The sequence below is a fragment of the Rhinolophus hipposideros genome (assembly GCF_964194185.1).
Source record: "Rhinolophus hipposideros genome assembly, chromosome: 9".
Lineage (NCBI taxonomy): Eukaryota > Metazoa > Chordata > Mammalia > Chiroptera > Rhinolophidae > Rhinolophus > Rhinolophus hipposideros.
This window is the reverse complement of record NC_138055.1, coordinates 6,349,608-6,377,090: the sequence shown is the minus strand read 5'-3', so window position 1 is coordinate 6,377,090 and position 27,483 is coordinate 6,349,608. Positions and strand designations below refer to the sequence as shown.

General features: G+C 54.7%; 3 protein-coding genes across 5 annotated transcripts in view; 2 read left to right on the top strand and 1 right to left on the bottom strand.

The window, feature by feature from the left end:
- The first annotated feature begins 117 nt into the window (after positions 1 to 117).
- Positions 118 to 11,981, top strand: CSDC2 (cold shock domain containing C2). Of its 2 annotated transcripts, XR_013994004.1 has the most exons (5): positions 118 to 398; positions 8,139 to 8,437; positions 9,375 to 9,497; positions 9,969 to 11,435; positions 11,799 to 11,981. XR_013994004.1 is itself a non-coding variant. In XM_081059577.1 (4 exons), exons 2-4 carry the CDS (start codon positions 8,262 to 8,264, stop codon positions 10,129 to 10,131), a joined length of 462 nt encoding a protein of 153 aa, XP_080915703.1. In that variant the 5' UTR covers positions 180 to 398; positions 8,139 to 8,261; the 3' UTR covers positions 10,132 to 11,981. The 2 variants fall into 2 exon arrangements, 1 of the variants encoding a protein (XP_080915703.1); XM_081059577.1 differs by having other exon boundaries at positions 180 to 398; positions 9,969 to 11,981.
- A 229-nt stretch (positions 11,982 to 12,210) lies between these two features.
- Positions 12,211 to 21,191, bottom strand: PMM1 (phosphomannomutase 1). Of its 2 annotated transcripts, none has more exons than XM_081060780.1 (8): positions 20,504 to 21,191; positions 18,145 to 18,262; positions 16,986 to 17,062; positions 16,791 to 16,882; positions 16,485 to 16,584; positions 14,069 to 14,144; positions 13,081 to 13,196; positions 12,211 to 12,731 (listed from the first exon to the last, which is right to left on the bottom strand). In XM_081060780.1, exons 1-8 carry the CDS (start codon positions 21,044 to 21,046, stop codon positions 12,609 to 12,611), a joined length of 1,245 nt encoding a protein of 414 aa, XP_080916906.1. In that variant the 5' UTR covers positions 21,047 to 21,191; the 3' UTR covers positions 12,211 to 12,608. The 2 variants fall into 2 exon arrangements, with proteins under 2 accessions (XP_080916906.1, XP_080916907.1); XM_081060781.1 differs by having other exon boundaries at positions 12,212 to 12,731; positions 18,145 to 18,289; positions 20,504 to 20,684.
- Positions 21,192 to 24,254: 3,063 nt separating this feature from the next.
- XRCC6 (X-ray repair cross complementing 6) overlaps positions 24,255 to 27,483 on the top strand; it is a 44,085-nt gene continuing 40,856 nt past the window's right edge. Inside the window, exon 1 of the mRNA XM_081060776.1 lies at positions 24,255 to 24,458. The gene's annotated coding sequence lies outside the window, so the exon portion shown is untranslated. The remainder of the gene's footprint in view (positions 24,459 to 27,483) is intronic.

Sequence of the window (27,483 nt, the reverse complement as noted above, 5' to 3'; positions counted from 1 at the left end):
CCCTGGCCTGGCAATAAAAGCCACTTTCCAAAAAAAGAAGCTTTAGGGCCCCGAGAGACGCAGCTAACTCTCTCACCCAGCCTGTGCCTGACGTGGGAGGTGGTGTCTGGGCCTCGTGTCCCTTTAAGCAGGGAGTACAAATTCCCACCCCAGTCCCTCCCTCCTGTCTTCCTGACGTCAGGAGGAAGGCGTGTATGAGTGAGTGAGTGAGGGGCCCGAGGTGCCGCATGCACACACACACACACACACACACGCACACGCACACGCACACGCACACCACGCGGTCTTACACACAGCACATCTTTCAGACCATCCCTTGCTCCCAGCTCTGAGCGCCCGAGAGGCAGTGCTGAAGCCGGCTGCAGAAGGCAGTCTCCGACCTCAGCTGCCAAGGAGAGGTAAGGGGCTAGATGGGGGCCTGCAGCCACACCAGTCCTAGAAACTGGCTTTGGCAGGGGCAAAGGAGGGGGGTATGACATGGGGGGCACCTCCCCCAGGGCTGGCCCAGCCCAGTTCAGTTCACAGAAGGGATGTAGAAGGGTGTAGATGAGCCCACCTGGCCGGCCCGCCTTCTGCCTGGCCCCCGAGGGACGCTGAGGATGTGTGGCTCCCTGCGAGACAGCGCGTGTGTCTGCGTGTGTGTATGTCTGGGACTTGTGTCTGGCTCAAGAGGCAGAGAACAGCAGACACCTGCCAAGCCGCAGCCTCCTGTCTGGGAAGCAGGGGGAGAGAAATGACTAGAATGATCGTGCTCCCGCCAGAGTGCAGCAAGGAGCTTAATGGGCCCTTTCCCAGGGGAATCCAAATGAGGCTGGGGAGGGATGGTCATGGGTAGACAGTCGGATCTGGAGCAGCCGTCTTATCCTTTCTGTATTTCTTCCCCAATGTGACGGGAATAATTGTGTTAATTGGCTTGGAGAGGTGGCTCCATGCTATTATTTTCCCCTCGGAGCCACTATACCCATGGCTTTTGCCTCTCCCAAGGGCACTCGTCTCCCCTGCCTGGTCTGGCTCTGACCTCCACCCTTGCTGGGGTGCAGTCCCTGTAAGGGCAAAGGTGACAAGGCAGAGGCTGCTGGTCCCCTTGCAGTGGGATGAAGGGACAGGGGCAGCCTTGGCTGGCACCGAGTCCCTCATTGGCCTGACCCTGGCACAGGGAGTCCAGGCAGAGGTAAGGGGTGATGCTGGCACCCACAGGGGAGATGGCAGTCCTGCCGAGCTGCCAGCCTACAGGCTCTTCCCAGGGAGAGGGGAGGGGATGCAGAGCCAGAACAATAATAAATACAGAGTGTGAACTGCTGCGTCTGCTGGGCTGGGGGAGGGGAGGTGGAAGTAGGCCCGGTGGCGGGTGGGCAACCTCTGAGAGCCTGGCACCATGCCCGCCTGGATATGCTCCAGTAGAGGCCTCTCCCTGGGAAGGGGCTGTCTCCAGCTCCCTGGGAGATGGGGAGCCAGTTCCCCAAAACTGACCCCATCCCACAGGCCTCTGCGTCCTCCAAATTATGGATGCTTCCTCCCTCCAGCCTTCGCCCTACTATTTCCTTGAAGTCTTTTCCAAAACACCTGTTTTCCCACATCTGCCCCGCCTCCTTGGATCTGTCTGCCCCACCCTCCAGGAAAAAGAACGGGTGTCAGCACAGCTCTGGCCACAGAGGCTTCTTCCTGGCCTGGAGAGAGATGGATGGGCAATGTTCACAGCTTCCCGCTGGCCACGGAGGGGGGACTTCCTAAGGGGTACTGAGGGGTCCCACACAGCTGGCTGGTGGGGAGGTGACACCTCCAGGCTGGTCTGGAGGTAGGTCCCCAAGAGTGGCACCAGCAGAGGGCACCAGGACCCTGTGGGAAGAGGGCTTGGGGCAGTTTGGACCTTTGTCCATGCATAGCAGCAAGATGGGGGGCAAAAAGCAGTGAGGGGCTCTTTCCCACCCCAAAACCAGTGAAATGATGGTCACCAGGATGAGTGGCACAGTGCACTGAAAAGGTCAAGGGCTTTGGGGTCAGGCTGATTTGAGTTCAAGCTCATTTGCTCTACATGTTACTTTGACCAGTCTGTGCCTCTCTTTAGGGGGACTCTGAGTGGTAAGGTGACTTGCCCAGGGTCACACAACCTAACAGAGCTGGGATGTGAGCGTGGCTGTCAAGGTACCCATCTGATGCCAAGGACAACCAAAGGCCTTAATCACAGCCGCCCCCTAGGGTAGCATGAGCACATGACAAGGAGGAGAATTAAAGGCTTTCAATAAAACTCAAGTATTGGCTGGGGCAGCCCTCCTACGCGCACACACACACACACACACACACACACACACACACACAGGCTGTGTGTGGTGGGGGGAAGAACCCAGTTTAATTAGGTCACCTCCAGCTGCTGGAGCAGCTTCAGCGCTGATGTATTTTAAGGAGCGCCTGGGAGGCTGGGGTGGGGGAGGGGCCGGGGAAGTGCCAGCTTCTGTCTGGTGGTCTTGAGGCTGTTTCCACACCCCCTTGGGGCCCTTTGGGGCCAGCATAGACAAGAACCCAACATTCAGAAAGCTCTTCCACTGTCATCGGTGTTCTCTGTCCTTCCCTTTTTTAGGCTACCATATCCTTTCCTCCCCCTGTCTGCTTCTCCACAATGGGGGCTTGGGCTGGGACAGGTTTTTGTGGGGGAGTTGTTTTTAAGCTTGCCTGAGTAGGCAACTGACTCACCCAAGGTCATGGTCTGAGTCAGCACAAAGCCAGAAACAGAGCCCCATCCCTGGCTTCCCAGTTTTTCCACACCCCTTGCCCTTCCTCTTCCAGGGTAGAGTGGGAGCACTCAGGGATTTGCTGCTCCTCCCTTCCCTCCTCCTGCCAGGGGGTACGTTCCTACACCCCCCCAAACATCTCCAGGGTGTGGAAGTGCTGCTCCTGACCAGTTGTGTGACCCTAGCAAGCCTCTTCACCTCTCTGAGCCTCAGTTTACTCTTCTGAAGAATGGGGATAATGGTAATTATCGCAGTGTTGCTATGAGGACTGAATAAGGAAGTGGGGCAAAGGGCTTGGCACCCTACTTGGCACATGGTCGATAATCGATAGTGGTAGCCATGACTTGTATCAGAACTCCCTACACTGTGTTCTAGTCATCTGTCTGTCCCCCCACTGGATTTAGGGCACTCTAAGGGCTGGCTGTGTCCTCACGTGTGTGTTGTCTCACTGCCTGGCACTTGGTTTTCTTTCAGTTATGCATGTGTTTTTGACAACTTAAGAGGACAGTTGGACTGACCCTAATTAGTCATCTGGACCAGTGGCAATTCATATAGCTGTGGAGAAAACTGAGGCCCAGAGAGGGGCAGGTGCTTGCCCCAGGTCACACAGCACCAGGGGATTGAGCCAGCTTGTTTTCCCTGATATGCCCAAAAGGAGATGTTACTTGCATGGTCAAGAGAGGGCTCTGACAGCCATTTCCTGCCTTGTCCTTTTAGGGGGAGCTGAGAATTGGAGGAGCCTCAGCACCAGAGCACGGTCACCTGCTGACAGGGCTGAGTCACAGTCCCATGGCTCTATAACACTGCATCACCAGGGCCTCCCTCAGGTTATCTCCCAACAGCCCTGAAGTCCTGGTCCTTTTATCTGCAGAATCACTAATGAGCTGGAGTTTGGCCTTCGTGCAGGGAAATGAAAAGGAACTTGGCTGGAGGGTTAGAGCCAAAACACATGGCGACAGGGTGCTCTGATTAGCCTTGTTTGACAGGTGAGGAAACTGAGGCTCAGTAAGGGAGGGTCACCCAGCGAGGGCACTGGAGATAGAGTCAGATTTAAACCCCGGGCAATCTGGGTCCCCAGCTGTCCTCTCACCCTGACCGCTAGTTCTGAAGGGCATTATTCCGAGCAGGAGATGCCCCCAGACAGGCACACTTAGGCCTTTGGGGGCTGGGCTTTAGGTCTGCTTGGGTTGAAACAAATGTTCTAGAAACACATCTGTTTCTCTGCTCTTAGAGGAGTTTATTTTCCCCAATCGTTTCTTGGGGAAGGTTCTTTCAGGTTAACTCCAGCCTCATCTTGGCTGAACTAGGAACATAATTTATCCGCACAGGAAGAGTCCTGTTCACCTTCAGGCATCTGGGTTCTGTCACTTACCTGCTGTGTGACCTTGGGGAACTCATGTAACCTCTCTGATCCTCAGCTTCCTCATCTGTAAAATGGAAACAATTCTTATTTCAACATTTCAGGGCAACTGGGAGGTTGAAAAATAATCTCTGTAAAGACTTTTGCACTGTGTATGGCATTCAGACAATAAAAGCCCCATCTTCACTCGCGCTTTTCTACAGCAACACTGTGGAGAAAGGATCTGGACTGGAGGCTTGCTCTGCATCCCTTTGTTTCCTTTCCCCTGGTCTCTTAGGCTGCTGAGCATTGTGCAGCTCCTTCCAGTCCAGGGCTCTGGCAGGGTCCAGAGAGGGAAAGCCTTTCCAAGATCACAGAGAAAGTCAGTAGCAATGTAGGGCCTGAACCCAGGTCTCCTGACTTCCCACTCCAGGCTGCAGAGTCAGATTGCCCTGGTTCAAGTCCTGGCCCACACATTAATTGCTGTGTGGCCTTGAATGAGTGACTTGGCCTTTCTGAGCCTCAGTTTTCTCATCTGCAAAATGGGGTAATAATAGCACTAGCCTTAAGGGGCTGGTGTAGGAATTTAACAAAAGGAGATGCTATGAAGGGTGGGGCAGGGCTCTAGTGGGTGGGTGAGAGATAGGAGGCAGGAAAATGGAGAGTGAAGGGTGGGCTTGATCTCTCCTTCCCCCGCTCCCTCCCATCCATGCCAAACTCAGCAGCCCTTTCTGGGAGGAGAACCTCTCACCCAGCACCTACTCAGTGCTTCCCACATTCTATCCCATTTCCTTCTCCTAGGAGCTCTCACCTGAGGGAGTCTTGTACTCCCAGTTTCCAGAAGAGTTAGGAGATAGGAGAGGCCAGAGTAGCACCGTGGAAGCTGTCTCATCTGCCCCTCCTGTCCCAAGGCCGACTGACTGCCTATCTTCTGAGGGCGTCCCCTGGGGTGAAAGATGTAGTGGGTGGGGGGAGCAGCCTTCACAGAGTGGGTGGGGGCTGGACACTGCGGGTCTGTTTTGGGGAGCCCATTTTGGGGAGGGGAAGGAAGAGGGCTGCCCTCCTATCAAGGCTAACCCTGCATAATCAGTATCTTTCCCTCTTCCCACAAGTGGGAACCATGCTCACTAGACCTTGGGTTGGGAGGAGGCCTGGCTGGTCAGAACCCAGCCCAGCTCAGCTGCATCTCCAGTAACCACTGTGGGCTGCCTCTGCCCCTCCCTCACCTCCTTCTCTCCCCTCCACCCCCTATGACCTCCCAGCACCGGCTGTCACCGCCAAGCGCAATTACCAGGCCTGGGAAAACTGTGCAGTGGGCAAGCCAGGGCCGCCCTGCTTCCCGGAGAGAGGGAGGCAGAGCATCTGTCCCTACCACCTGCCACCCTCACCCAGGTGGAGTAGGGGCACCTAGGAGTGTGCTGCAGGGCCCAGCAGCTCTGCTTTCCTGGCTGTGTCCTCTTGTGGGGCCTGCTGCCTGTCTTCCTTTTTGGCAACAGCTCTATTGGGATATAATTCACGTACCACTAATTCAGCTGTTTAAGGTGGACAAGTCAGTGCTTTTTGACAGTCACAGAGTCGTGTGACATCACCACAGTCAAAGTTAGAACATTTGCATCACCCCAAAAAGAAACTGTGCTCGTTAGAAGTCATTCCCCTTTTTACCCTCCCCCCCGGCCCTGTAACCACTAACCTGCTTTCTGTTTCTACGGACTGGCCTGTTCTGGACATTTCATGGGAGTGGAATCATGCACTCTGTGGTCTTTTGTGAGATTTCTTCCACTAGCATAATGATTTCAAGGTTCATCTGTGTTGTAGTACGTGTCGGTATTTTCTTTTTTCCAGCTGAATAATATTCCACTATACAGCTGTACCGTTTTGCTTATCCATTTTACCCATTAATGGACCTTTGGGTTGTTTCCACTTTCTGGCTGTTATGAAGAATGCTGCCGGGAACATTCACGTGCAAGTTTTTATGTGATTGTGTGATAGCTTCCCATCCTGAAGCTTCTGTTTTCTTCCCTCCAAAGTGGGGACAAAAATTCCAAAGCTGGCCCACTCTGCCTCCTGGCTCAGGGAGAAAAGCCCCACATCAGCTTGAGGGGGGATTGGGGGGCCATGAGGGGGCCGTGAGGGACCATGAGGGGTCCATAAGGGGCAATTCTCACTCCCCTCCAGCTCTCCTGCCTGGAGGGGGACGGGTGGGGGGCTGCTGGGAAGGAGGGAGTCTGCACGTCCACCCCCAGCGATGGCAGAGCCAGCTCATCATCTTGACCCAGAAATATCCTACTTGCTGTGTGACCTTGAACGGCGGCAGGAGACCTGCTCCAGTGATGGGTGTTGAACAGATGACTCCTTGCTGTTCCAGCCGTGCGATGTTTTGGGGCATCCTGGGCTCTAGACTCCTGAGAAGCCTTAAACTCTTCCCTGGATACTCCAGGCTTGTGGGGTGTAGGGGCGGACAAGATGGAGAGCAGAGACACTTGCAGCTCAGAGATTCACCTCTGACCCCAGGGCCTTTGGGGTGGGGGAGTGAAGAAAGTGGGTGAGGAAGTAGAGAATCTGTCACCCCCATTCCTATATGACTATGGACTCTGGGAGCTTTTTTATATCTCTATAGCCTGTGAGGAGTGAGGCAAGGTTTATCGGCTCCATTGTACAGATGAGGAAACTGAGGCCAGTGGAAGTGCTACCCAAGGTCAGTGGCTAATCCGCAGCTGAGCTGGAAATCTCCTGGCCAGGTGTCCTGACCGGCCTGCCTCTGCTTCAGTCAACAGCCTGGCTCATATGCTGAGCTGTCCTCCCCAGGGTTCTACAGCGAGCAGTGTCTCTTGGAGTCCAAGACTTCCCAACCCCTGTGGGCACGGAGGGTGGGTGGGTGCATAGGTGTGGAAACTGTTCTCTTTCTCAGTAGAAGAAAATATAGGATACATTTTTTCAAGGTTCTCTAGGCACTGAGCTATTGACATGGGAATTTCTAGTGATTAGCATTGATAATAGCAGTTGATTGGATATCTATGAGATGCCAGATGCTGTCACACACTAAATCATTGAATCCTCAGCAATCTTGCCTGGTAAGTATCCTCAAGCTCATTTTAGAGAGGAGGAAATGGCGCTAATGATAAATCGCCAGTCTTCTCACAAGCTCTGCATGCCCTGTCCTGTTCTAAGCATGTAGAGTCATTTAGTTCTCATAGCAACCTCTCTATGAAGTAAGAACCAACACAATTCCCATTTTACAGAGCAGGGAACTGAGTCAAAGATTAAGAGTATTGACCAAGGCCACATGACCGAGAGGTAGAGGAGCCAGGATTCAAACCCAGGCCATCTAGGTTCAGAGCCCACATACCCACCCACCATATTGAAACTGTCAAGTGGCTTGCTTGAGATCACCACGTTACAAATGACAAAGCTGAGATTCGAACCCAGGTCTGTGGATTTGAAACCGCTGACACTTGCGTCAAGCTGTGTTCCAGACTATCACTGACCACTTTACCCGGCCCCCAGAGTTAGAGAATTGAACTTGAAACTGGAAGGACTTTGAGGTTATTCTTAGCTTGGACCACCAACAAAATACCACAGACGGCGAGTATTAAACGTCGAGACATTTACTTCTCACAGTTTTGGAGGCTGGAAGTCCAAGATCAAGGTGCCAGCAGGGCTTGGTCATGGTGAGAGCCCTCCTGCTTTGCAGACAGCCCTCTTGCAGTGTCCTCACAGGGCAGGGAAAAAGGACCAAGCTCTCCAGGGTCTCTTCTAAGGACACTAATCCCATCATGGGCCCCACCTGCTGACCTCATCTGAACCTTGTTACCTTCCAAAGGCCAGTGGAAATATCAACACAGTGTGTGTGTTGGGGGGGGGAGCAGGGCATCAACATATACATTTTAGGGTAACACAACAGTGCATAACAAGGTTATATGACTGTTTTGTCTTTCTGGTGAGGACACTGAGTTAGGGAAGGGCCATGTGTGGCTTGATGGCGCTGTGAGATGTGGCAGGCAGGCCCAGCCCTCCAGACTTGGGCCGTGTCCAGAAGGACTACACTCACCTCTACCTCTCTCTTCTCCTTTCAGACGGAGCCTGTGGCTGGTGAGGCCGCCGAGCAGGGCCAGGCCGGGCCCTGCCCGCAAGGACGCCAAAGCCTGTCACCGGCCGCTGTGCCCGGGAGCCCACCAGGCTCTCCTGCTGGCCCCACCATGACTTCAGAGTCCACATCGCCCCCGGTCGTGCCCCCGCTCCACTCCCCCAAGTCCCCTGTCTGGCCCACCTTCCCCTTCCACCGGGAGGGCAGCAGGGTCTGGGAGCGGGGCAGTGTCTCATCTCGGGACCTGCCCAGTCCCCTGCCCACCAAACGGACCAGGACATACTCAGCGTGAGTACCTGCTTCTTGCCCAGGCCCCAGGGATCTTCCCCCAGGATAGGGCTCCAACCTCGTCCTTCTCTAACCCCTGTTGTCCTCTCCTAGGACAGGGGACTTTCCAGTAACTACTAGTGTTCATTCATTCATTCATTCATTCCACAAAGATTCATTGAGTTGCTGATCAAGGGGATCCAGTTGTGAATAAGACAAAGTGTCAGCCCACAAGCTGTATACAATCCAGAGAGAATTTGTCCATCATTCTCTGCCCTTGACAGGGTTGGGGGTGAGGCCCCAGCATTGGGCATTAGGGAAGATGCTGTGTTAGCTGGGATTGGAAGACATATCAGGTAAAGGAGGAAGTGGAAGAAGGAACAGCCTGGGCCAAAACGGAGGCATGGGGTTGTTCTTTGGAGTAGGGTGGGCAAGCTGGATGGAGACCAGCCCTGGGCTTTTGTGGTCGGTTACTGGGTGGGCTCAAATGGGGGAGAAGTTTTGTGGGAGCCACAGGGAGACTGAGTTGGCTTGGCCAAAGGAGTTTTTTGATGGCAAGTGCTGATCAAACCCTGTGTTCAACCGAAGGCCAGGCACAGAACAGATGCTTAATAAACAGTGAATGAATGGGTGCGTGACAAACGAGTGACTAGAATACCACTGCTTTAGGAGACAGTGAAGAGGGGAAGGTGCTGTATAGTGAGAGGGGCACTGTCTGGGAGTCAGGAGACCCATTTGCTGTGTGCCCTGGAAGAGCCAGTTCCCCTTACTGGGCCTCAGTCTGTTTATCTGTCGAATGGGATGGTGAGAGGACTGAGCTAGCATAACAGTGTTTTCTGGCCTGGGGAGGCTTCCCCACAGCCCTGAGGCAGGCTCTGCAGGCAGGGCCCAGGAGGGCTGTGTGGGTCCAGGGAGGGGGCCCCCAGGACACAGCTCCAATCCCCTACCCTATTCTCAGGACAGCCCGTGCCTCGGCTGGCCCCGTGTTCAAGGGCGTCTGTAAGCAGTTCTCACGCTCACAGGGCCACGGCTTCATCACCCCCGAGAACGGGTCCGAGGACATCTTCGTGCACGTATCAGAGTGAGTCCTGTCCCTGGCACTGTCCCACCTTCCTGTTCTTGGCTGGGCCCCGCTGCAGTGTCTCAGCAATGCCTCCAGGAGGGCCTCCCCAGGCCTCTCCTCTCACTAGCTGAGGTCCATGTTCCTGGTATCTTTCTCCTCCTCCTCTCATAGGGGCTGGGGATGTTTGGGAGGAGGAGGGATGGGGCCAGGTGTGGTGGGGGTACTCAGACCGCAGGAGCCCCGGGAACCACTGGCTGGGCCCTGGGATCCTATCTTGGCATCAGCAGGTTAAGAGGCTTCTCTGTAAAGGCTTAGGGACCTCCCCATGCCCTTTCACATTTCAACCCCCAAACAACACAGAAAGGAGGGGACCGTTTATGATCCCCATTTTACAGATTAGACGGCTGAGGCTCTAAGAAGTCTAGGCCACAGCGGGTGTCCGGGGAGTGGGGCCTGCTGCTGGGCTGACACTCCTCTCCTGCCCACCAGCATCGAGGGGGAGTACGTGCCGGTGGAGGGCGACGAGGTGACCTATAAGATGTGTCCCATCCCGCCCAAGAACCAGAAGTTCCAGGCTGTGGAGGTGGTGCTCACCCAGTTGGCCCCACACACTCCCCACGAGACGTGGTCTGGCCAGGTCGTGGGCTCCTAGGCTGGGCGGCAAGCCCCCCAGGGTGGACGGGTGGCAGCTGGCTCCGTGCCCCACTGTACTTGCTGACTCAGGCCCCTGGGCAGCCTCAGTGTGCACGTGTCTCTCTGTGCTTGTGGCTATGAGCATTTACCTCCGTCCAGCCCCGTGACCCGTGACTGTTGTGTGAGCTGGACCAAGGAGGAGGCCACCAGACCTGCCTTCTCTGCTTGTCCACTCTCTCCTTCCTTCCCTTCCTGCCACATGGGCACAGGGTCCTGTCGCCCTCCTGCTCACCAGTCTTTGTGTCCATTGAGCCTCTGAGGGCCTGCGTCAGGCCTGGGGCTGGGAGTCAGGGGGCACTGGGGTGACCCTGCCTGAACAAGCTAGCTCCCCTGCCTTTACCTGAGGCCCTGGCCCCCGGGCCAGGCTCTGCTCATGCTCTGCACACCTCCCACCCTGGACCAGGGTCTCCCACTGCGGCCTGGATCCCACCCTCAGAAGCCAGGCCAGTGAGCACTTTGAGGGGTGCCTCCCAGCCTCTGGCAAGGGAAGAGGGCTAAAGGTGGGGGTAGGCAGGCCTGTCCTCCATGCCACAGCCCTTCCTCCCTCCCTCCTTCCTCCCTTCCTTTCTTCCTTCCTCCCTTCCTTTCTTCCTTCCTCCCTCCCTCCCTCCCTTCCTATCCTCTCCTCAGCACACACTAAAGAGGCAGAAAAGAGGGGCCTGAGGGCAGAAGGCAGTTTGGAGCTCTTGTGTTGCTGGCCACATCCCTACTCACCAGCCTGGCAATGGCTCTGTGAATCCCAAACTGAGGCTGCATCTCCTCCCTGGGCCATGCTGAGGCCTGCTGCCTCCACTTCCCGAGGAAGTGTGGGTCTGTGGAGGGGTGGGGACGAGTCTCCTCCAGCCTAGACAGAGTCCCACTGCTGTTCTGCCAGTGCCCAGCCATGATGGCTGCTGAGGACCTAGTGATGGACACGGCCCCTCAGGTAGGGCCAGGCTGGGCACCCACAGGAATGGCCCTTAGCCTGGGAGGCCACTAGCCCTGCAGCCCCCCCTTGCTGGACCCTCTTCCCAAAGCCGTGGGATGGCGGCTCCCGCTGGCCCCCCAGCCAGTGGCTGAGCTGTGGTCCCTGTGTTGTCTGTCCCTGAAGGTATGTGTATTGTGTGTGTTCACTCTGGGGTGGGGGTTGGCCTGGCCTGGGGGGCCTCCCCTCCACCCCCACCCCCACCCTCACTCCCTTCCAGAGCATATCATCTGATGGTGGGGAGAGAGGTGTTTCAAGGGAGGTCCTGCCAGGACAGTAACCCTTAGGAGACCCAGGCTGTGAGTAAACGGGGGCTCAAATGCCCAGGATGAGGTGGTCAATGACTGTCTAGGATCCCCAGTCCTGAAGTACACCAAGACCCCAGGGCAGAGGGGTCTGGGGTATGTGTTCCACCCTCGCCCTCAGTTCCCACCAAAGGGGCTGGGAGCATAGAACTGCTGAGATGTGTTGGACAGCCCCCCAAACTGAGAATGGCCCAGCCTGACACCCCACTCTGAGCTGGGGCTACTCTGGCAAGGCCTGAGGCCTTTCCCCTAAGGAATAAGGAATCCCTGGTCTCCATGGCAGAAGGCTTATTAGTGCAGGTTAACTCCTGGCAGTCCCCCAAGACCCCCATCCTGTGAGAAGACCCCCTTTTTCAGGCACTAGCCAGGGGCAGGATGTGGGAACATCACGCCTGATGGCACCTGTGGGGGCAGAAAAGCAGTACCACTCCTCCGACTCACGGCCCCGCAGTGTCCAGTCAGAAACCCTTCCGAGCCCCCCAACCTCCTGGACTCCCCCATCCTTCCTAACACTGGCAATAAACCCTCAACTGTGACTCAGCCTGGCTCACAGCTGCCTGTCTGTTTGGGCCCTGGGGGAAGGAGCTGGAGAAGGACCCCCCAAACCGGCCCTTGTTTGGGGTTTCAATGGCCCACCCTCCTTGACTGCATCAAAGACTTCCTGAGTCACCTGGGGCAAGTCCCTGCCTCCTGTGCCTGTTTCCTTATCTGCAAAGTGGTGGCTGGAACAGCACCTGTGATGGAGACCAACTATCCGTTCAGACAGAAATGAAGTCATACCTTGTACCGGGAACTTTAATGTTTGTGATCAAGTTCTTGCAAATATGCACTTTCCCCACTGCCTGGGCCAGGCAGGCAGGGCCGGCTCTGTCTCATTCCAACGCTCACACATGCCTCCTCCCAGTGTAGACAGAAACCCATTCTGTTCAGAGGTATAAGCAGCAGCTGTAGCCAGCGCCAGGCAGGTGAAGGACGACAAACACAGCTCCCCAGGAGCTCACCGCTGGACAGGCGTCCACACGGACCCTGGTCCCATCAAGGTGGGCCTTGCAGCAGGTAATGTGAGGCAGGTGTCCTGGGCCAGAGGAGGAGGGGCCCTGGCACCCCACCCAAAACCCAGGCCAGGGGCTCTCTTTAGGCCTGGGCAGAGGTCTCTGGAAGTCCCGCTCATGCCTCGTGGGCCGTCTCCGGGAAAAAGATCTCGCGGCATCGCTGCACTGTGTCCTGAGGGGAGACCACGCTGTGGCCCACAGTCCGGGGATCGGCGAAGATCTCAAAGTCGTTCCCACCCTGCACACAGAAAGGGCAGAGAAGGCACATACACACGTGGTGCCTGGACAAGGCTCCCAGGGTGGGGGGCCAGCACCACCCGGGCATGGGGTCCTCCCCCCACACTGACTCCTGTAGAGCTGCCCCTCCTCCTGTCCCCTCAGAGCCGCCAGAAAGACCCCCTTCTTGGCCTTCACCAGGTCTGCCCTAACTGGAGGGGACATGGGGCAAGTGTCCAGCCAGCTCTGGGCTCCAGCTGTCCAATCTGTGCAATGGGGCTAGTGAAGCACTGGCTGTCTCCCAGGTCTCTTCCTGGCCTTGACCTGGGCCTGACTTGGGGTGGGAGGAACCTGGGTTGAGCCCCACTCACAGGGCTGGTCTCATTCCCAAAGAAGTGGATGGTGTCGAAGCTGTCCTGGTCCAGGCTATCCAGGCAGTAGCGCTTGTCCCAGCCCTCAGGGAAGACGTCAAAGCTGATCATGCCTCCTGCGGGGCAGACAGAGGCCAGCAGAGTGGCATTCAACAACCCGAGTGCCTACTGAGTGCCAGGCACAAAGCATGGCACGGACTCGGGGTCCTCACTGGAGCTACGATCCAGGTGGGAGATCAGGCGGTAAACAGACCAGACCAGCTCAGTGGAGAGGAGGAAGGGACGCTCCCCAGCCAGCGTGGTCAGGGGAGACCTCTCTGAGGATACGACACGGAGCTGAGACCTGAGCCAGAGTGGCGATGGCCAGGGAGTGGAATTCCAGGCCCTGTGAGCATGGTCCCCAAGGCAGGGGAGGGCGTGGTGTCCCGGGGACAGAAAAGGAGGAGGCAGAGGTGAGGGCATGCGGGCCCTGCGGGCCAGGGAGGGGTCCTGGGTGTTATAAGGAAAGTGATTGGAGGGCTCTGGGCAGGGTGTGACATGGTCTGTTTTTCAGTGAGGATCTCTCTGGACACTGGGGAATGGACTGTGGGCTGAGGTGGCAGAGGGAGAGAGCTGCATTAGTTAGCAGATGGAGCCTGGAATGAGGCTGCTGGCAGCGGAGGTGTGAGCGCTGGTCAGATTCCAGAAGTGTTCTGCACACAGGACCCTGGGACTGGCTCGTAGACTAGACATGAGAGAGGGTGAGGGAGAAAACTCAAGGGAGACGCTTCAGATTTTGGCCTGAGCAACTGGGTGGGTGGTGGGGTGTTGAGTGGGGTTAGGTGGGCAAGACTGGGGGGCCTGAATACTGGGGGGTCCTGCCTGTTTGGGCTCAGCCTGCCCCTGAGGGCTGGGAGGAGTTTCTGGGGAGTGCAGCCTGGCCTTGGCAGTGAGGTCCCAGGGTGGGCTCTTGTGCAGGGCTCTTAGGCCCTCCGTGGGGTGGACGTACCTCGGGAGAACCTCAGCCCTTTGCCAGCAAACTCAGTTTTCAGGGCTTCCACGAACTTCTCCCGGATCTTCTCCTTCTGTAAGAGGGAAGGGAGCAGACTGAGGCTCAGAGGGCCGCTGTGTGCCAGTCCTGTGCTGGGCACACAATTCGTGTGAGCTCATTAAGTCTTCCAGGTGGATATCATGTCCCCTACTTGACAGATGGGAAACTGAGGTCTGTGCATGAACTCAGTGCCAGATCCTGCCACTGAGGTGGGCGGGGTGTGAAGACCACCTTGGCGTAGAGGCTTGGGGAAGCATGTTGGGAGATGGGGCAGTCTAAGTCCCAAGTCACAAGTCCATCTCAGGATAGGGCTCAGCCCCGTCAGCTCTGCCCAGCGCAACAATGAAAACCATGGCTCAGGCACCAGAAAGGAGCGTGAGAAGCCAAGAGCATATGAAGACTGTAAATGAGTGGATGCTCAGAGAGAGGTCAGCAGGAAGCCAGGCATGGCCATAGCACGAAGCACACAATGCCCAGCGGTGTCCAGACCCCACCCCTTGGCAGGACCATGAAAGTCTGTAGCATATCTACAAAGATGGAGTAAGGAAACAGCCACTCACTAGCCTGAGGATCCCTAGCTTGGCCCTGCTGGGGCCACAGAGGGGAATAACCATGCCGGGCCTGGAGGGGTAGACTCGGCACGGCTGTGGCCGAGGCACGTGGGGCAGTCCCCGTGTGGCCAAAGCAGTGCTGAGATCTCGGAAGGATGATCAGCTCACAGAAAGCCTAGAGCCTGGTTGGGGAGTTTGGACACCCCCTGGGGACCAAAAGCCACGGAGGATTTCGGAGCACGGGAGTAGAGTGCCTAGTACTGCGTTTTAGTCGGAGTTGGGTGGGACTGGAATGGAAAGGAAGGCAGGTGGTGGCCAGCGGTCGGGTGCCTGGAGAAGTGGTCTAGGGAGGACATGAGCTCTAAGGCCACATATGACCCAGCCTGAGAGATAAAGGCAGGCTGCCGGCGTTCCAGGCCTCGCTGCTGTGTGACCATGGGCAAGTCGCCTAACTTCTCTGAATAAATGTTCCCACATGGCCCAGGATGGCTGCACCTCCTGTCTCTGGAGAACCAGACTGGTCACTGGACAGCGCCATGGGCCATGTCCAGCCTCAACAGGGACCAGCACTGTGACCTTAAGCTATGGGCGGGGTCTCAAGTTCAAATTTTTTGCTCTGTAATCAATTCCCTATGTGACCCTGGGCAAGTCACTTCCCCTCTCTGAGCCTGAGTTTCCTCATTCATAAAATGGGGATTACACCACCGAGTTCATCCATTCAAAAAGTATTTCTAGAGCACATGCTATGTGCCAGGCATGTGCTGGGCATAGGGGATTCGGCGGTGAACAGCCACAGAAATCCCTGTCCTTAAGGAGCTTACAGCTTTGGTAGGGGAGCCAGACAATAACCAAGATTTAAACAACTGGTGATACAATGTTTTAGGAAGGTAGTGATGACTGCTTGGGGAGAAATCAGAAGAGCAGGAGGTACAATGTTAAATGTAATGCTTGGGGAAAGTCCCACTGAGAAGGTGACATTTGAGCCCACGTGAAGGAGGTGAGAGGACATATCACGTCGGAGGGCAGCAGGCACAGCCCTAAGTGGCAGACTGCCTGCTATCTTTAGAATCAGCAAAGAGGACATGGCCGGAATAGAGAGCGAAAGGGGTGGGAGGGGGGGAGAAGGCCAGGTCAGAGAGGACAGGGACGGGCCAGCATGAAAAGGCTTGGACAGATGGACTCACTCCATCCCTGAAAAGGAGGGGGTGGGCAGTGAGGATGACAAATAAAATGCAAGTCAAGGTAGAGCAGGGGCAACACATCCAAAGGCCAGAGGGACCTTGGTATGTCCCAAGCACAGACAGAAAGAAGGCTGACGGGCTTGGCCTGAGCCAGGAAGATCCCCCATGGCTCAGGGCACCACGGCAGGAGGCTGCGATGTTGTCCAGTTGGCAAGGGGAGCCACGGAAGGACTGGCAGCAGGGAGTGGACAGGGCAGATGTGCTTTGGCACTGCTGCAGAACAGACTGGCAGAGTTTTAAGGTGGCAGCAGGGGAGACACATACACAGGTGAACAGATTTGAGACCAACCCTGGAGGCTGAATCAAAAGGAATGACTGTTGGACCCTGTGCGGGTGGGAAGGTGGAAGGCATGCCAAGGGCTTGGCTTAAGTAAGTCGGTGGTTGGTGGTTCCCATCACCAGGGGAGGGAAGCCAGCGGGGTTGGAAAGATGCACCATGCCCACAACCACAGCACCTGGCAGGTCCGAAAGGGTATTGGCTCTATCAGAACCCCCCCCAATCCACGTCACTGACGAGAAATAAAGGCTCAGAGAGGTTGAGTGCTGAGGTCCTACAGCCTAATGGTGCACGGCTGGTGGCACCTTGTCCAGTTCCGAAAACTCGATTCGCTCCTCCAGGGTGCAGCTCCGGCCGATGGGCGAGATGTTCAGCATGCCATTCCGGAACTCGATGAAGGTCCCACTAGGGGTGACAAGGGTGGGGAGCCAGAGAGAAGGACAATGCCCTGAATTCAATCCAGCCCGTCTGGACTTCACAGGGAACAGGAATCCACACACCAATAAGTCTGGGCCTGGCATCTCCAGGTCCCCTTGGAGACAGTCCCCCCCCTTCCTCCTCAGGCCCAGCACTGGGAGGAGGAAACGACACAAGGCCGGATGGGGTCTCACCGCTTCTTCGGCAGTCTCAGTAGGGCCATGTAGCGGAGGCAGAAGTTTATCAAATCCTGCAGCAGCTCCTCCCCGAGGTGGTTCTGGATGGTCTGGGTAAGAAACACAGGGCATGTGGTGGGCATGGACAGAAGTACCCATGAAATGTCTCACTGTGGAAAAGTAGCCGGGGCTAAGGCCCCGGGGGCCACTGACCTGCTTGGAAAGCAGTCGTCCATACTTATACTGCACTGTCCCGTTCTCGGCAAACACGTAATCAAACTTCTCAATGACTTCAGGGATACACAGAGGCCAAGGGAGAAAGAGACAGCATGAGACCGGGTACCCAGAGCTGAAGAGAGAGTGATGCCCACACTCCTTGGTTTGGCCTTCAAATTCCATTTGTTCCATCCCAAACCTGCTTGTGTAACCTCCTCACTTGCAGCTTTGGTTTTTTTCCAAATAAGCAAACAAGCCCGTCACAATTCTGGGCCTTTGCTCACGTAGGTGCCGCTGCCTGGAATGCCCTCCCTCTTTCCTCCCCCACCACTCCTCCAAGATCCCCAGCTCCCTCCTCTGGAAGCCTTCCGGGACTCCTCAGCAGAGGGCATCATTTCTGCTCTGTGCTCCCACAGCCCCTCTGGACTTGCATGGGGCAGTTCTCAGCTCCGGATGCCAAGAGAAGTGGCTGGATTGGGCAGGAGTGGGGAGGCATAGGGAACACGGCCAGGAGTCTGTTACAGGGTTCAGGTGGGAGGTAATCACCTGAATGGTGGGGCAGTGGAGATGGAGACAGGACACACAGGGAAATATTTTGGGACTGGCTGATGGAATGAACAAGGGGGTGGGGCAAAGGGAAATTCAAGGAAGTCTCTCCTTTGAGGAGCTGGAGGCATTTTGCCTTGAGCTGAGATCAAGAACTCAGCTGACACAGGGGTTGTGGGTCCAAAAATTTGCTGAGTGACTTCAGAATCTTCCCTCTGTTAAATGGTATAATCATTTAATCCACCCTGAAGCTTGGTTGTGAGGATTTCATGAAAGGAAGTTCACACCTGGTCATTTTCAGTACTGATTATGCCCATTTTAAAGATGAAGAAATCGAGACCCAGCAGGGAGAACTGAGATGTAATCTATGTAAGGGCAGGATTCTGCCTGCTGTTCCAAAGCCTGGCTCAGCACCAAGCACATGATAGGTGCTCACTAAATGGTTGCTGAATCAGTGAGAGAAAGAAACATCTGGCTGTTCCTTCTACTTGCTTTGCTCCACAGAAGCAGGACCGGGTCTTTGAAGGCCCATGGGTCCAGGGATCTCCCGAACTCCCCACCTCCCACTACCACCCCGACTGTGGAGCTGGCTCTGGCCAGCTCCTCCTACCTTCGTCCCCCTCTCCCAGCTGCTCAGCAATCTTGGAGTAGTCCGAGCCGCCCACCACGCCGATCTGCACTCTACTTCGCAGCTTCTGCAGGAAGGCAGCCACCTCAGGGTCAATTTTCTGCAGCGGGGCAGAGAAGCACAGGACTGGCTGTCCGCATGTCTGGGATCTCCACTCAGCCCTTTCTTGGGTGCTCAGGATCCAGGATGTTCACCGGATCTGAGGCCGTTCAAGGTTTAGAGCCCAGATCTTAAAAAATTAGATGCACTTGGGCTCATACTCTGGCTCAAGTCCCTCCACAGCAGGATGACCTTGAGCAAATTGCTTTGCCTTTCTTTGCCTTCTTTGTTCCATCTACAAAATGGGGATCACAGTAGCACCAGCTGGAGTGTGGGGGGTCACTGTTAGGATTAAATGAAAATGAACAATGAACCAGTGACTGATCATGTGAAAAGATTCCCCACCAAGGAAATGTAAACGAATGAGTTATAATCCATGTTTTCAAACATTCAGATATTCAAAGATGACAATATCAAGAGTGGATGACAATGTAGGGGAAGCAGGCACTCTCAAATGCTGCTGGTGAGAGTGAAAATTGGTAGAGCCATTTTGGAAGATAATTTAGCAAGATCTATTAAAACTTAAAATGCACGTGTCCCGTCACCCAGAATTTCCACTTCTCTTGCCCATGTGTATATGGGGGTTCATTGGGGTATGGTTTAAAATAATGGAAAACTGCAAACAACTTAAATGCTTGTCAATCAGAGAATGGCACATACCTGCTCTGAAATACAATCCTGTGGTTACACAGAATAAGGCAGGCCTGTACTCCAATATGGGCGAGTCCTAAAACATGCTAATTGACAAAAGTAAGTTGCAGGAAAGCACGCACAGTATGATGTATGATACCACTTATTTTTTAAAAAGCCTCAGAAGACACTGCTTAATATTTCCTCTGGGCAAACAGATCCAGATAAAGGTCTTGAAGGAAGCCACATGACAGGCAACCAGGTTATTTAGGGGCGGGGGTGGGATCCTGACATAAGCAGAGGGGACTTGAGCTTTCTGTTATGTTTTTATTCTTTAAAAGAGAATGCATTCATGACTACGTGTCTAATTAAAAATTAACTTTTAGAAAGCACTAAGGACAGGGCCTGGCAATAACATTGGTGGATAGCATTAACACACTATTCTTGTACAGGCTGTTGAGTCAGTGGAGCAAAGAGTGGGGGGAAAGGGTTGGGGCTGTTCTTAGACTCTGCCACCCTCTCTTCACTGTCATCTTTCTTCCATCCCTGAGGACCCTGGGAGCTGCTGGAAGGCAGGGTGGCCTGATTCCTCCCAATGCCCCCAGGGCTCAAGCCAGGGCCCACCTGAGCCTAAGAGGGGAAGCTAAGACCTGTGTTCCCATCAGCCTCTGCGCCGCAACCCAGCCCTACTGGTTCCCTGCTCTAGGAGATTCCTCAGTTGGTCCTTGTGCCCCCAAACTGGAGGGTAGAGTACACTCAGGGCCAGCAAGAAAGAGGCCTGCTTATCCAAGCACCCAGCTAGTGAGGATGGGTCTGGAGGCTCATCCAGAGTGAGATACAATGGGAGAAAAACTGGGTGTGGAGCAGAGGTTGGAGGAGCAACACCTGTGAGATGCCTTTAGATTCTAAAGTTTAGAAGAACTGCACTCCCACCCTCCCAGTGCCACAATATCCCCAATTCGACCAGTTTAGGCCTGAGAACTCTCACCTCGAGGTGGGCGGAGTCCATGCTCAACAGAACAGGTACAGTAAGCCCTCCCTCCCTCCTTCCACCGCCGGGGTGGAAGTGGGTGAGGGGCTCAAGAAACTAAACGCAGGCCCAGGCCCGCAAAGGTCCGGTGGGATGGCTCCGAGACTCCCCGGCCCCCACCAGATGGCGACTCTGACGTTTGGGTGCGCTCAGGGGTTCCCAGTTTGGAACCTGGGTTCAGATGCCAGTTTCGGGATACTGTGCATCCTAGGGCAGAACTGGGTGGAGTGGGAGCTCCGGCTGGGGTGGTAGGGGCGTCCCTGAGCAAGGCCTTAGGGTGTGGAAGCCTGGAGGAGGGGTAGGAATGGAAGGTAGGCCCCCGCTTGCAGCCCCCTCCCTCCAGAATCCGACTCAGCTCCGATGCCTCCGTGCAGAACGTGGGCACAGACGCTTCGGGGTTGTGACGTGGGCGTCCGGGTGCCCATCATTCCCAGCGGTCGGCCCGGGGTGTCAGGGGCCGGGTACTGCTGCATCCCACACTCAGTCTCGGGGGTCCGGGTCACGCCGCCGCAGTCCCCACCTTAGACCTCCGGGTGTCCGCGTGACATTCCCGACCGGAGATTCCGAACGTCGAAGCCCTACCTGGCGAGCCGGCGTGAGGGTCCCGTCCACGTCAAACAGGCAGAGGACGCGCTCCTTCCTGCGGGCGCCCTCAGCGGTCACAGCCATGTCTGCAGCTCCGCGAGCCCGGCGGAGTTCGCTGGATGTGGCCGGGGAGCCGCGTCGCGAAGACACTGATAGGGCGGGGTCTGGGAGGGGCGGGGTCCGCAAGCGGAGGGGCGTGACCAGGGCGTGGTCTCGGCTGGAGGGGAGGGCTCGGACGGGGCCTGGGCGGACTGGTAAGGATGATTCTGATTGCACCAGGCGGAGAAGGGGCGTGGAATATAGCGGAGCAGAACACGGCAGGAACGGTCGGATTGGTTCAACCCACACGGAGGCGGGGCAGGCCCGGCGGGAAAGGAGGGCTAGAACCCGGAAGAGAAAGGCGGGGCCGGAGTTGGTCCGTGGCGGGCTGATTCTGATTGCATCCGGTGGTGGAGGGGCGGGAGGCGGGCGGGACCTCGAATCCGCAGTGCAGTGAGGGGTGGAGCGAGGGCGGGATTCAGGGAGTCCGGGCTGTCCCATCTTCCCCCGCCTGCCATCAATCACTCTATGACTCGCCCCTCCCTGCTAACGCCTTTGCCCTACAAATCTTGAGCTTTAAGAGATCACCTAATGGCCTTTGCTCAGGCTCTGGACTTTGCCAGATGGCCCTCTCCTACCTCACTCCTCCTGCTGTTATTCTGTCCACCTCATAAGGCTCATTTCACGGTCCACCTCCTTCAAGAAACCTGCACCTGCATCCCTCGATTCATAACTATTTAACCATCACATTGACTTTGGAGTCAGTTCTAGATTGCCTTCCTAGCTCCACCACTATGTGACTTTGGACAGGTCACTTCACTTCTCTAAGCTTTGTGTCTCCATGTGTGAAATGGTAAGGACACCACCTACTTTGCAGGATTGCTTCCACATGAAAAGAAAAAAGTGTAAAAGAGCCCACGTAGTACTTGGCACATAGCAGGCACACTCCAAATTGTATAGACGTGCTTGATACTGTTACTGATTCAACAGTTATTGCCTGTCAAGTCTTAAAAATGTGCAGATCCTTTGAGCCAGCAATTCAACTTTCAGAAAATAAGCAAAGGGGGGAAAATGGGGATTGGTTAGATTAACTATGGTCCATCTATAAGATGAAACCGTGAAAATTTGTATTGTAGAAGATTTAACATGGAAAAAGCATGATTCCATTTCCCCCCCTTCCACCTACCCCCTCACTCCGGTTCAAGCGGTTGTTTCTCAATCTAGTTGTGTAGGACACAGCTCCCTGGCCCATGCTGGTATTATGAGCCTTGCGTTCCCCCGGGCTGAGACAGTCAGTCACCAGTCTGCCGCTCACAGCAGCTCTCACCTGCTGCCTGCCAGTCACGATGGCTGCCGGCCGGTCACGATGGTTGCCGGCCACTCACGCTGGCTGCCGGCCACTCATGCTGGCCACCAGCCGCTACGGGACGCAAACGGTAGCCACAGGCCGCAGGCAGAGCTCATGCTGACTTCTGGCTGTTCACCGCAGCCCAGCTCCAGGGAAAGGCATTGTTTTGTTCACAATCTTAGCTGTAGAGGGCGCAACTCACTGACCCATTTGGGAATCTCCGTGTTAGGAGCACCGTTTCCAACCACCTGAGCCACCGGACCGGCCCAATTCCATTTTTGTAACAGAGAAGTAGCAGGCTGTCTCTGGGTGATGGTGTCATCATGAATTTCATAGATTTTTTCCCCCTTGGAAGTGTGTTGACTGCAGCTTCCTCTTCTCCGGGGCTCTCTATTTCTGCCTCCTTCCACACTCCAGAGCCAAAGGACCACCTCCAGATCTTCTGTACTCCCAGGGGTTCAGCTTGAGGCTGTGCCTGGGAAGAGATTTTTGCTGCATTTACCATCTTTACCCTGATGCCTGTGATCAACTCTGGCAGTTTTGGTCCTACAAAGACACACTCATCCACACACCTACGAGTGGCACCACTGTCTACCATACTTTTTTCTTTTTTTAAAGATTTTATTGGGCAAGGGGAACAGGACTTTATTGGGGAACAGTGTGTACTTCCAGGACTTTTTTCCAAGTCAAGTTGTCGTCCTTTCAGTCTTAGTTGTGGAGGGCGCAGCTCAGCTCCAGGTCCAGTTGCCATTGCTAATTGCAGGGGGCAGCCCACCATCCTTTGCAGGAGTCAAACCGGCAACCTTGTGGTTGAGAAGACACGCTCCAACCAACTGAGCCATCCGGGAGCTCAGCTGCAGCTCAGCTCAAGGTGCCGTGTTCAATTTTAGTTGCAGGGGGCGGAGCCCACCATCCCTTGCCGGACTCGAGGAATTGAACTGGCAACCTTGTGGTTGAGAGCCCACTGGCCCATGTGGGAATCGAACCGGCAGCCTTCAGAGTTAGGAGCATGGAGCTCCAACCGCCTGAGCCACCGTGCCGGCTCCTGTCTACCATACTTTTGATCATCTCTCTGTTTTTCTGTTTTGGTAGTTGCCCTGAGGAGACCACTGGAGTCAAAGTACAGGAAACGGCAGTTATATGGTCCCCGCTAATTATTAGAACTTGAACAGATCACCTTCCCTCACTGAGCCTCAGTTTCTTCATCTACATAATGGGGACATAATCCCCAACTGACAGGACTATAAAAAGTAAACTATTCATAACTGATACTTATCGATCTCTTACGATGTGCCAGCCACCATACTGGCTACTGGACCATACATCTTCATTCATTCTCACAGCAGCTCTACGAGGTGTTATTGTCTCCACTTGATGAAGAAAAAGGAAAGGGATGTGCCCAAGGCTGCACAGAGCACCTATCAGGCTGACAAGGCCAAAACCAGGGTGAGTGAGGGACTGGCTGCAGGCACACAATTTAAAGCAGCACCAAAATTTAAAGCAGCATCAATATAAATAGCATTTAAATGTAATATTTTTAAAAATCAAAATTAATGCAAAACAATTCATGATGAACAAAATATCAAAAAAAATTTTTAAAGACAGGATCAATAATCGTACTGAAGAGTCATATTGGAGCCTGAGGCAAAAGGAAAAATCTTTCTTTCTTTCCAGGCCCTGCAGCAGAGTTTGGTTTATTCATTAACCAGACGTCTCGTACCAGACACTGTTCTGGATCCTGGGAACACCGTAGGGAACAAAACAAGCAGCTTTTGTTTTGTGGATGCAGACAGCAAACAAAACCATCTCCATGGGAGAGAAGACCAAGCTCATTCCCCTGCACCTCCTGCTCCACCCAGATCTGGCCTCTGGGACTCTGGCCACTGGCAGGGCCCACCTAGTCTAGTGCCTGTGGGTGGAGCTGGAACTGCCCCAATTAGTCTCTAATATCTCGCCACTGACACCTGTTCCATTGCTTAAGAATTTCTAGGGAACTGGTTAAATGCAGATGCCTGGGCCCCACCCCTGATGCTGGAATCCGGAAGCCGTAGGATGGGGCTCACAGGGCAGGACAGGTGTTTGTCTCCTATGGATTGGGTCCACTGCTCCAAAGACAAACAAAGATAAGCTCTCAAAAGTAGCACACCTAACCTTAGACCTGTAGTGAACCAGTTTTCTTACAAATACCTTTCACAGTCTCTTCCTGAATTCTCACGTCAACCCATTTCAGTGATGAGGACACTGAAACCCAGAGAGAGGAAGTGAATTGCCCTGAGGCACAGACCCAGGAGGATTGGTGTGTCGGCCCTTATGGCCACTAGTATGTCTCTTTAAGAGGGAGGCTCATCCCTGGCAACTGGTGTTCAGATGGGGCCCTGGGGAGGCCCTGGGGAAAACAAGGAGCAGGGGAAACTGGGACTGGGAGACCTGGCCAGAAGGGTGTTTCCAGAGCACCCAAGGAAGCCAGTCCTGAAGGCAGGGAGCCTGAGACCCCAGCCTGGCAAGATCCTGCTCAGGAAGGAAGACTAGGCTCTTCTGGGCCAAACAGTTGGCTGATGTTTGCAGGTTAGTGACTTCCATGTTTGCTTTGGGCAGTGTAGCTTTTACTTTGGGCGCTTCACTTACTTTTGCCAGAATCCTGTGAGATGAGTACCATTATACTCAATTTCCAGATATGGTACTGACACTAGAGAGGTGAAGTGACTTTCCCTGGTCACACAGCATAGTCAGGATTCACATTCACAGGATTCCCCTAAAGCCCATGCTTTTCCCTCACCCCGGGTGGACGGCCAAGTGTCAGCACATTGTTGAATGAATATAGGGGGTGTTGGCCCTCTTTTTCCCCATCTGGAGTGTGACCTTCTGAAGGCAGGCAATCCCAGTCTGAGGGGCAGCCTCGTTGTAGTAAGTGTACAATTACACTGACAGTTCCAGGGCCTGGCTTTTCCAGCCAGGTGACCTTGGGCAGGTCCCTCCCACCCTGAATCTGTTCTTTATCTGTAAATGGGACTGCCACTGACAGCCTCTCTGGGCTGGTCAGGAAGATGAGGGTACAGGGGAGGAGATGAGCTTAAGAGGGCCTGCAAAAAAACAGGACAGGGTTCGTTGCTGGTTTTAATTCCGTCTTGGTTCAGGGGCAGTGGAAGGTTGGGGAAACGGTGCGTGTTGGCTGTTTTTTCTCCAGTTTTCAAAATGCCTACAGTGCTTACATCATTTTCATAATAAACAAGTCTGTTGACTTTAAATAAGCTAAAGGGCGTATGTTCAGAGGTGGTGTTTGTGGAGGGGGTGGAGCCTGTTGCTGGGTTGGCACAGGCCCCCTTGGGGCTCCCTCCACCAAAGCCAGTGGGGACAGAGGAGGCCCAGCATTGCCGCACCTGGGGGTAGGGGACAGGGGCAGCGGTCTCCTGACACCTGGGGTTAGTCATCTCTGTGGATCAGAGCTGAGCCTTGAGAACTGTAAGACATTGAACAAATCACTCCTCACCTCTCCTGCCAGGGGTGGGGAGAGGACTCTCACTGCGAGCCATAGTTTTCATTTCACAGATGAAGAAGCTGAGGCCCAGAGAGAGAAAGGTCTTGTTGAAGGTCTTTGAGGCAGAGGTTCAGTCCAGGTTCAGGGGTTTTTATGACCCACCCCTCCCCCTCAGCGCTGGCCTACAAGACTGAACTGGTGGATTGATTCTCTGCGATGCCGGTTCTGTGCCAGGCCTCGTGCTGAGCACGCACGCAGGTGGTCACAACCAGGCCGAGCCGCAGCTGGTGGGAGAGGCACGCACGGAGGGAGGGAGCGGCTTCGGGTGGGGAGAGGTCAGGAAGGCTTTGCAGAGGAAATGCTGGTACTGGGCCTTTAGCTCCTGGTAAGGTGTTGCTCTGAGGATAGGTGGGGAGAGGGGATCCAGGTCCAGCAAATCGTAAATGGAGGCTGGAGGTGGAAACCTCTTGTAGGGATAGGGACCTGCACTTGCAGCAGAGTGGCAGTTGGAGAGGTCCTGGGACAAGTTTGAGAGGGGCCTCTCTCATGGTTCCTGGTGGTGGGCTGGGTCGTGAGTCCACAGCGCCACCTGTAGTCCATATCTCCCCCTGCAGCATGACCTTGCTGGGCTCTCTTCAGCCAGGGAAACCGTGGGACAGAGATGTAGGCAGGACTCCAGGCTCCTGGGCAAACTTGTAGACAAGGACCAGTCTCAGAACCCCTACCCCTTTCCAAAGCAGCCAGGCTCCATGGCCAAGGGCTCACGTTCAGGGATGTGCCAGACGCCTACTGGGTTCTTTGCCTGCCCTCTTAGGCCAGAGCCCCTATGTAAGAGGAAGGAGACGTGGGTCTCACCGCCCAACCTGCCCGCCTGAGCAGGCACCCTCCTACACCATCTGGCACTCCAGAACAGGTCAGGTCCTGTCTCCACGCACACATCTGTGGTGAGCAGCCTACTTTTACTTGGTGGAGCCTTACAGACCTTTACCACATCCAGAGAACAAAGCCAGGCAACCATACAGTATGTCTTGCATGTGTGTCTTCAAATACACAAAACATCTGCAAGGATGTTCACAAAATGCCAACATCTCTGAGGATGGTGGGATTTTAGGTGACTTCTCCCTCTCATCTTTGCACTTTGATTGGTTGCTTATGTTTTCTAAATATGTTATCTCTGCACTCAGATAACCAAAACATTTTCATTTTGGAAAAAACAAATTAAGAAGTCTAAGTACACCGCAAATCAAAGCTGGAGTAACCCAGTAAAAGCTCGTGGAAGCAGGGCAAGTGGCTGACAGTGGCTCTGCAGTCCCGTAGCTCTTGCCTTCGTGTTTCACAAGCTGTTCCTTTCTGTTCCTTCCCGAAGAGTAAGCTCCTGGGGGCAGGGACCAAACCAATTTCCAGGGCTTCCTCCTGGCTCCAAACATATAACAGACGCACAATTCACCTCACCTCTTACCCTGACAACTTGCACTACTCTCCCTCCCTGGTTTTCTGATGTCCCTCTTGTCCCCCTCGCCCAGTCTGTTCTCAACATGCCATTCGAGCATGTCACCCTTTGACCTACAGGCCCTGCCTCATCTGACCCATGGCCCCCTCCAGCCTCAACACCTCCTATCACCCCCTTTTTTCTAGTGCTCCAGCCACACTGGCCTCCCTCCAATGTTCTTAGGCTTGCTGCTCCGTGTGTCTGGAATGCTCTTCCCTAAGACCTATGCTGTTAGGTCTCAGATGAAACATCACCTTGTCAGGCAAGCCTTCCCCACCTCCTGACACATTCCCCTCACACACTACACTGCCACCTGGTTTTATTTCTTCCCTAGCATTATCGCCACCTGCTTGCCTGTTGTCTCCCAGCCCCCCCAGAATGATCCGTGCCTGGGTGGGGCCTTGTCGCTAGCAGGGGTCAGTACTGCTCCACCAGGGAAATGTTTATGGGGTTGAATGAACTCACCCCAGACTGACTGGCCATGAGTGCACTTCTCCGTGCATCTCGTGGGTCCTAAATAATATTTAGTGGATGACTATCATGAAGACATAGAACTAAGGTTAGGGTGCATCAAGATTATTGTATGCTCAGCATTTTATCCGTTCATTTTCTGCATACACTATTCA

Excerpts from the sequence above, each read along its gene's own strand:
- CSDC2 (XM_081059577.1), top strand. The coding sequence starts at position 8,262 with ATGACTTCAGAGTCCACATCGCCCCCGGTCGTGCCCCCGCTCCACTCC. Across the intron at positions 8,438-9,374 it reads CGGACCAGGACATACTCAGC|GACAGCCCGTGCCTCGGCTG; the intron begins GTGAGTACCTGC and ends CCCTATTCTCAG. Across the intron at positions 9,498-9,968 it reads ATCTTCGTGCACGTATCAGA|CATCGAGGGGGAGTACGTGC; the intron begins GTGAGTCCTGTC and ends CCTGCCCACCAG.
- PMM1 (XM_081060780.1), bottom strand. The coding sequence starts at position 21,046 with ATGGGACAGCCCGGACTCCCTGAATCCCGCCCTCGCTCCACCCCTCAC. Across the intron at positions 18,263-20,503 it reads CCCTCACGCCGGCTCGCCAG|AAAATTGACCCTGAGGTGGC; the intron begins GTAGGGCTTCGA and ends GCCCCGCTGCAG. Across the intron at positions 12,732-13,080 it reads TTGGGAATGAGACCAGCCCT|GGTGGGAACGACTTTGAGAT; the intron begins GTGAGTGGGGCT and ends TTCTGTGTGCAG.